This window comes from Bison bison, unplaced genomic scaffold (assembly GCF_000754665.1).
Source record: "Bison bison bison isolate TAMUID 2011002044 unplaced genomic scaffold, Bison_UMD1.0 scf7180017864163, whole genome shotgun sequence".
Classification (NCBI taxonomy): Eukaryota; Metazoa; Chordata; class Mammalia; order Artiodactyla; family Bovidae; genus Bison; species Bison bison.
In genome coordinates this window covers 3,940,920-3,949,506 of record NW_011494735.1, presented here as the reverse complement: position 1 = coordinate 3,949,506, position 8,587 = coordinate 3,940,920, and the positions used below count along the sequence as shown (strand labels likewise).

The window sequence follows — 8,587 nt, the reverse complement described above, 5'->3', positions numbered from 1 at the left end:
TTCAGGTTTTTTTTCCTGAATACTTGCTCAACTTCATAATAAAATAGGAGGAATTTCCTCTTTTGGCAATAGTGCTAAACCCTGTTCTTTCTTTCTTAATGTCTTTAAGTAATCTCACTTCCTTATTTTCTTCAGATTAATTCTTAGGGTATCAGAATATCTCTCTTCAAACATAAGAAGAACAATGTTTCAGTCAGTGGACCAATAAACTCTTTCTGTTTTCCACGTGTTTCAGAGGGTGGAGCCACCAAACCAGTGAGATAAGAGGGGAGTGAAAAGATGTTAAATAGCAAGTGTGGCTCACCCTGGTCAGTCTGGACATTTGACTTCTCAGTCAACATGAAGGCTCTCATTATTCTGGGGTTTCTCTTCCTTTCTGTCGCTGTCCAAGGCAAGGTCTTTGAGAGATGTGAGCTTGCCAGAACTCTCAAGAAACTTGGACTGGACGGCTATAAGGGAGTCAGCCTGGCAAACTGTGAGTTAACTCTTCTTTCTCCTTCCAAACTGTTAACCAAATGTGGAACTAACAGAGGATGAATAATGAGCAAGGGACTTTGATTGAATGGGCTTTTTCTTTGTTGGAGGATTTGTACACTTACCATGGTTAAAAACATCAACTTGCTCCTTTAGAATCAGATGTACCAGGTGAAGGACTGTGGCACGAGAGGGCCATTCTAGTCCCACTAAACGTGCCAGCTGGCACATGTAGGGCGATGATAAAATGTATTTCATCATCTCGGATATGTCTGTTAAGCCCATGGTGTTTGACTCTAGCTATTTCCAGTTTGGAAGTTGGGTTCTTCTAACCTGAGTAAGGCAATATTTTTCCCATTTTTAATTCCCCTACCAATGTTGGGCTTTTAACAGCAAGGTTTTTTTTAAAATACATTAAACTCTCAAAACAGTGACAGTAGGAACCTATTTCCCTCAATTCATTTCTATAATAAGGATCCCTGAAATACAGCAGGAAATGACATTTTATTGTGCTCACCCCAGTTATTATTTTTCATTTTCTTCCACAGATTTCAAGAAATAGCCTTAGGAAAAGTTCCTCTGTATTTTAGTCTATATTTGTCAATGTCATCACCGTATTTTTTCATATTGAATTCAGACATTTCCCTCCATAACTATTTTTGAGTGAATGAGCAAATGGCTAGATGGATGGATGGAGGACAGTCTTTCCTATTCTGTGATTCTTACTGTTTGAATTCTAATTTGGTACCCCAATTCACCTTCAGGGTCATAAGAAATTTTCCCTCTCCCATAAAATCCTTATTTTTCCTAATAACATATTTTTCCTTTAGTGTGTGCATCTGCTGCTAATGACCAAACCCATTCAACTAATCTGTTGGTTTTTCTATTCTAGGCTCAGTATTAACTTAGGGATGTGTGAAGGGCAAGAGCTATTTTAATATTTTTAAAAGTTTATTATCTTGTTTCATTAGTATTACCAAATGATTTGCTAATAAAAGAATTCTCTTAGAATTCTTAACACAAAAGTGTTAAAATATTTCACAAGTAAGTACATCTTCGTACTTATAAAGTAAGTTGTTAGTAAAGTAGAATTAAATAGAACTGATTGGGCTATGAAGTGTAAGTCATATCATGTGGTTTTTCAACTAAAAATACATTTTTTTTTTCAGGGTTGTGTTTGACCAAATGGGAAAGCAGTTATAACACAAAAGCTACAAACTACAATCCTAGCAGTGAAAGCACTGATTATGGGATATTTCAGATCAACAGCAAATGGTGGTGTAATGATGGCAAAACCCCTAACGCAGTTGACGGCTGTCATGTATCCTGCAGCGGTAAGACAAGATGATGTTGAGTGATGGCTCAGCCCCAATCTGGTTATACTTGTAAGAACAGAGATTTAGTACAAATGAAAATGTCTTGAAGGCTTCCCTGGTGGCTCAGATGGTAGAAAATCTGCTTACAGTGAGGGAGATCCCTGTTCGGGGAGAATTCGGGGACAGAGGAGCTTGGCTGGCTACAGTCCATGTTGTCGCAAAGAGTCTAACACAACTCAGCGATTAACACTTTCACTCATCATGAAAGTTGGCTGTTTGCTAACATACAAGAGTTTCTTGAATGGCGTAGCACTTTAGTATAACTGAACTTGTTGATGCTTTGTAAAGAACAATGCCATTCCTCTTATCTTGTTTGGGAAAATTTAGAGATAATTACGGAGAAGGCAGTGGCACCCCACTGCAGTATTCTTGCCTGGAGAATCCCAGGGACAGAGGAGCCTAGTGGGCTGCCGTCTATGGGGTCACACAGAGTCGGACACGACTGAAGCGACTTAGCAGCAGCAGCAGGGATAATTAGGTTGTGTGTGTGTGTTTTTATTTAATATACCCTCCTTTATTGGAAAACAAAGGATTACTAGTTAGCCAAAGAGGAGGAATACCTGTGGTTCCTTGTAAAAAATTGTTTTTACTTTTTATGATGATATGTTTTAAATATATAGAAAATTCGAAACATGACTATATCAACCATCAGTATGATCATCATGTACTGAACTGAACTGAACTTTAACAGTTATTCACATTTTGTAATATTTACTTCTTCTATGTATATAAACTGTATATATATGTGTGTGTGTGTGTTGGCTGAGTGGTTTACAGTGAGTTTGAAACTCTTAAGTTCTTGAGCTTGGATTTCCAAAAAATACAGTTCTTATTTAAATACTGTCATTGTGATAAGTTAATTTACAGATTTGTTTAACTGGGCTGAAATAAATTTTCTATTGAGATCCTTTTAAAATAGAGATGACATACAATGTTTAGTGCATACAATATTGGTGACCTGATACAAATTTATATTGTTAATTTTTTATATATTAAAATTCCTAATAGAGAAATTAGTCTAAGAATATTCTTTTGTATCATGTTAATTTACTTTAAAAAGCATTTTACATTATATAATAATCTGTGGTCACTGAATAAAAATTCTCACTATCCAGAGATTTATGATAACTGGTAAGTTTTGGTATCTACATCTTTCAGAAGATACATCATTCACATACATGAATGTAAAACTATATTATGCATTTGTGTACCCACATACAAGTATGTAAGCAATGAATGACAGCAGAAATGAAATTATACTAAACTTACTGCTTTATAATATGCTGTTTATTACACAAAATTATTTTATCAACAAGTACCGATCTTTATTATATTTCAAGATAAATAAATTCCACTAAATAAATATTCTATAGTTTATCAATCCAAATCTCATTGATAAGCACTTAGGCTGTGTTTCCCCCTGTTATTAATTGATATGAAACATCTGTACACACATCTTTGGGTGTGTACATCTCTTATTATTTCTTTAGAATAAACTTCCAGTAATAGAATTGCTGAGCCAAAAAATGCTGGACCCATTTCCCCCTGGTTGTTTTTGTTTTGCTTCTGTAGCTCAGCTGGTAAAGAATCCACCTACAATTCAGGAGACCCTGGTTCGATTCCTGGGTCGGGAAGTTCTCCTGGAGAAGGGATAGGCTACTCACTCCAGTATTCTCGGCCTTCCCTGGTGGCTCAGATGGTAAAGAATCTGCCCACAATACAGGTGACCTGGGTTCAATCCACAGTGGTTGCATGGCAACCCACTGCAGTATTCTTGCCTGGAGAATCACCATGGAGAGAGAAGCCTGATGGGCTACAGTCCACGGGGTCGCAAAGCGTTGGGCACGAATGAGCGACTAAGCACAGCACAGTAAAAAGAGAATCTTCTATCACGTTAATTAATAAATCCAGAACTCCCAATGACTTTGGTAAATGAGAAACGAAATGCTTTAATTTCATGCCAAGTAGGATAGAATGAAGAAAAGGTTTTCCCCTAACATTCACAATATGGACTCAAAAAATAATTTTAGTTGTATTTTCCTTAGCTTAAGAAAATAAAGCCTGCTGAACCTAAACTTAAAATGAAATCTCTAGGAATGTTGTTTTCATTTCTCACCATCTGCTTTTCAGAATTAATGGAAAATGACATCGCTAAAGCTGTAGCGTGTGCAAAGCATATTGTCAGTGAGCAAGGCATTACAGCCTGGTACGTTGTTTTTTTGGGTATTTTTTTCTGCTTCCAATTCTATTGAGATGTAATTGACACACAGCGCTGTAGAAGTTTAAGGTGTACGGTATAAGAGTTTGACTTACATACATTATGAAATTATTATCACAGTCAGTTTAGTGAACAACCATTATGTCATATGGTTACAAAAATAAAGAAATAGAAGGAAAAAATATGTGTGTGTGATGAAAAGTCTTAGGCTATACTCTCTTAACAATTTTCATATACATATGAATTTTATGTATGAATATGTATATTCATATAAATGAATTCATTAAATTCATTTATATGAATTTTCATATATTTCTTATTTCATACATATAGCGGTATTGATTGTATTTATCACATTGTACATTACATTCCTAGTATTTTTATACCTAGAAGTTTGTAGTACCTTTAGTTGCCTTCATCCAGTTTGCCACCCCTCATCTCAACTACAACCTGCTCCTCTGGTAACCACGTATCTGACTTCTTTTTCTATGAGTTTGTTTGTATGTTTGTTTGTGTTTGAAGTATAATGGACCCACAACACTGTGTTAATTTCTATTACAGACTATGGTTTGTGTTAAGCATTAAAAAGGTGAGCTGGGGGCTTTCCTGGTGGTCCAGTTGATAAGACTTTGTGCTTCTAAGGCAGGGGGTGCTGGACAGGAAACCAATGACATCAGGTGTGGCCAAAAAAATAAGACGGTGGGGAGAACTGGGGGTTTTTTGGTAGCACCTCAGGGCACCCGAAATTTTAGCTTCCCTCTCCCGCACCAAGAATCGAACCTTGTCCACAACTTTGGAGGGGCAAAGTCTTAACAACCGGACCACCAGGGAAGTCCCAGGTGAGAGCTGTTTTACCCTACTCTTATGAGAGAAGTGAAGGAATATTTCCAAAGAACAAAGTATGCTACTGAGAACTGAAAAATTGCAGCTTTAAATTAATGCTAACAATGTACTCATATGAACACTTTACTTTAACTGACTCAGAATCTTATTCTTTTACTCTTCAATTTATTTTAGGAGATTCTAGAGTTTTTAAGATTCTACACACTCTACCTTGTCATATCTTGAAATTATTTTTGGAATTAAGTAAATGTGGAATGCACTCTGCAGTTGTGTTGTGAACAACACAGGACTCACCATTTGTGTTCAGCATTCTGTGCTCTAGTGAAGGCTGGTGGAGATGTGAAGTCCTTGGTATACATATCTCCAGTTGGCAAATAACAATACTTGGATTTGTCTATAGCTTGAATTTCATGTATTGATGAACTATTTTGTTCTCCCAAAGGATTTGAAGTATGTACATTACAAGGAAGCTATGTTTTAGTCTTATTACCATTTGTTTCATCTTTCTCCACAGGGTGGCATGGAAAAGTCATTGTCGAGACCATGACGTCAGCAGTTACGTTGAGGGTTGCACCCTGTAACTGTGGAGTTATCATTCTTCAGCTCATTTTATCTCTTTTTCATATTAAGGAAGTGATAGTTGAATGAAAGTTTATACCACCATTGTTTCAAACAAATAACATTTTTACAGAAGCAGGAGCATGTGGTCTTTCTTCTAAGAAGCCTAATGTTTATCTAATGTGTTAATTGTTTGATATTAGGCCTACAATATTTTTCAGTTTGCTAATGAAACTAATCCTGGTGAATATTTGTCTAAACTCTTAATTATCAAATATGTCTCCAGTACATTCAGTTCTTAATTAAAGCAAGATCATTTATGCGCCTTGCTGATCATGAAGGAATATAAAGAGGGATTAGATGAGCTGTTTCTTTTCCTTAATTTTATTAGCATAGATTCATGCATTATGACCAAATTTAGAGGCAGATAAGTATTCAAATAACTAATTAACCACAGACATGAAATTATGCATGCTGTAAAAAATACAAACATTTTCATTAAAAGCTTTGCAATTCATACCTTGTCTGTTTTGTTTAGAGCCATTTAGTGTCTCTGAAGAAATACATATGTATGTACTTGGGAAAAAATGAGCTGACACTTAGTATTTCCAACATTCTTACCTGTATCCAAACAGAAGGATATTGCTAGAGAAAAATCCATAGGCTTATTCACAGATCTCAATTAAAAAAAAAAAAAATTGGTGGAACTGCACAGCTTTGGGGTCTTAGTTCCCCAAGCAGGTATTGAATCTCCACCCTGAACAGCGAAAGCATGGATTCCTAGCCACCAGACTGTCATTCCTTTCAGTGTGGTTAAATTCATAACCACAAATCTCAAATGGGCCCTTAAGATTGATTGGTGGTCACTTCTCTGTGAACTTTCTGTGCTGATATTCCCACTCTCCAAAATGGCTGTCACTGTTTACTTCTCTCTTTCCAAAGTTCCAGCAAGCACACCAGCTACTAGCCTTCCATCCTCTACTCTCAGTAGACGACCTGGGCTCACATTACACTGACAGAACAGAATCAAGTCATACAAAATTCTACCCCCCTGGCCACCATAATAGTGTTCACACCTCTCCTGAGCCCTCCTTCCCTTCTTTCCCCTTCATCACTAGGATGTAGGGCCTCTGCTCCTGCCAAAGACAGTTTCTACATGCAGTCTTCACCATACATAGCCCCCTCACTACTCCAATTTAAGCTAAGTTTTTCCAGCATCCTGTGTTTCTTCCTCATTGCTCGATCACCCCATCACTGTGCAAACTGCCCCCAAAAAGGTTCATCTTGCAAAGGACTCTCCATGGACTCTATATCATGGACTCTACATCTCCAAATACATCATTCTTTGCTCCCTTTTACAGCAGCATTTGGGGATGAAATATCTGTATTCACCCACTCCATGATCTCACCTCCCTTTGTCTTTTCATCTCTTCTTAATCTGACTGCTCTCCTCACTCAGCTGAAAAGGGCTCCAGCCTGACCCCTTCTAGGATGCCTTGGGGCCAGTTCTAGTGATCACCTGATTTCTGTTCATCCTACTTGATCTCTCAGCAGCATTTGACAGAGTGAACCACTTCCTACTTCTAGAAATGTTTTTCTTCCTTAGCTTCTTCTCCTTTACATCCTGCCTCATTGATGGCTCCTTCTCAGCCCTTCATGGCTGGCTGTTCCTCTGCTCTTTGATTTTTAACTGTGGGAGTCCCCAGGACTCAAACCTGTAAAACCACCTGAAAGAACAGTTTTACTTATTCATTTATTTTTCTTTTCTTGCCAAAGTTTAACTTTCAAAAGAATAGAGTCTTTCCCACTCTTTAAAGACATTAAAATAATCTCAATCTTTCCCAAAATTTGCAAGTACACTAAAGCCTTTTACGTTTTCTGAACAGTTTTAGAATATACTGCCAATATGGTGCCCAGCAGCTCCGAATCCTTCAATATACAACTCTCACAGAACCTCAGAACATCATCCAAATCAGGAGGGTGAACACTGACAAATTAGGACCACCTCGTCATCAGATCTTTGCAATTTTATCAATTGTCACATAAGTTTTTCTTCACTAAAAGGTCTGATTCAGAATCACGTGTTTAAATTGGTTGAAATGTTTTTCAGTTTCCTTCAATCTAGATCATTGCTTCACTTTTTTCTTAACTTTTATCAGTTTAACCCCTTTGAAGACCGCAAGCCAACTATGGTGTAAATGTCCTAAGGTTTTTCTGATATTCTCTAGAGTAAATTAGGTTCTGCATCTTTGGCAGAGATACCATAGACGTAATACTGTGCTCTTTCTGTTGTATCTTTCAGGAGACATGCAATTTTGAAATATTCTATTACTTATGATGTTCACATAGATTATTTGATTAATGTAATGTCTGCAAGTCACCTTCACTCTGAGGTATTTGGAAGAGGGTGAGGTACTTTGAGAAATTTTCTTCCTCATCAAAATGTCAATTTTTGCATGTACTTACTATATCAGCATGGACCCCTGGCTTCCTATCTTACTACAATTATTACGTGTCATAATCCATGGCCATCATTTATTTTGATGTTCATATTGTCCCTGATTTGGCCAGGAGAGCCTCTACACACTAGCTTTGGTGTTCCCATCATTCTCTGGGTACTTTTTTGTTTTCTTGTGTAAAGTGTTTTAATTCTCACCTTATTCTTTTCCTCCTTCAGCCGGAATCTTCCACTTCTCCCAAGAACCCTTATTTTAAAAAACCAGCTCTGGGTAGTTGAGTGTTATTCTTTGCCTATCCCATCAATGGTAAGAGCTATAGAATGTATGAATTTACATAATTTTTATCTATTTAAATTGAGTTCATATAATACCTCCAGTTCCAGTCTCATACAAGGTTAATTCTAGTTTTTTTCCTTTTTCATGTTGGTAAATCCCTTGTATGCTGCTGCTGCTGCTGCTAAGTCACTTCAGTCGTGTCCAACTCTGTGCGACCCCATAGACACCAGCCCACCAGGCTCCCCCGTCCCTGGGATTCTCCAGGCAAGAACACTGGAGTGGGTTGCTATTTCCTTCTCCAATGCATAAAAGTGAAACGTGAGGGCCTGGGGCTGCTTGGCCTCTTCAGCGGAGTAGAGCGGGCTGTGGGTGGATTCCTGCTC

General features: G+C 37.5%; 1 protein-coding gene across 1 annotated transcript; it reads left to right on the top strand.

Annotated features, from left to right (window-relative positions):
* Nucleotides 1-235: 235 nt before the first annotated feature.
* LOC104989762 (lysozyme C-2-like) lies at nucleotides 236-5,986 on the top strand. The gene is made up of 4 exons (XM_010841550.1): nucleotides 236-475; nucleotides 1,644-1,808; nucleotides 3,981-4,056; nucleotides 5,426-5,986. The coding sequence occupies exons 1-4, from the start codon at nucleotides 280-282 to the stop codon at nucleotides 5,490-5,492; spliced, it is 504 nt and encodes a 167-aa protein (XP_010839852.1). The 5' UTR covers nucleotides 236-279; the 3' UTR covers nucleotides 5,493-5,986.
* The last annotated feature ends 2,601 nt before the right edge of the window (nucleotides 5,987-8,587 follow it).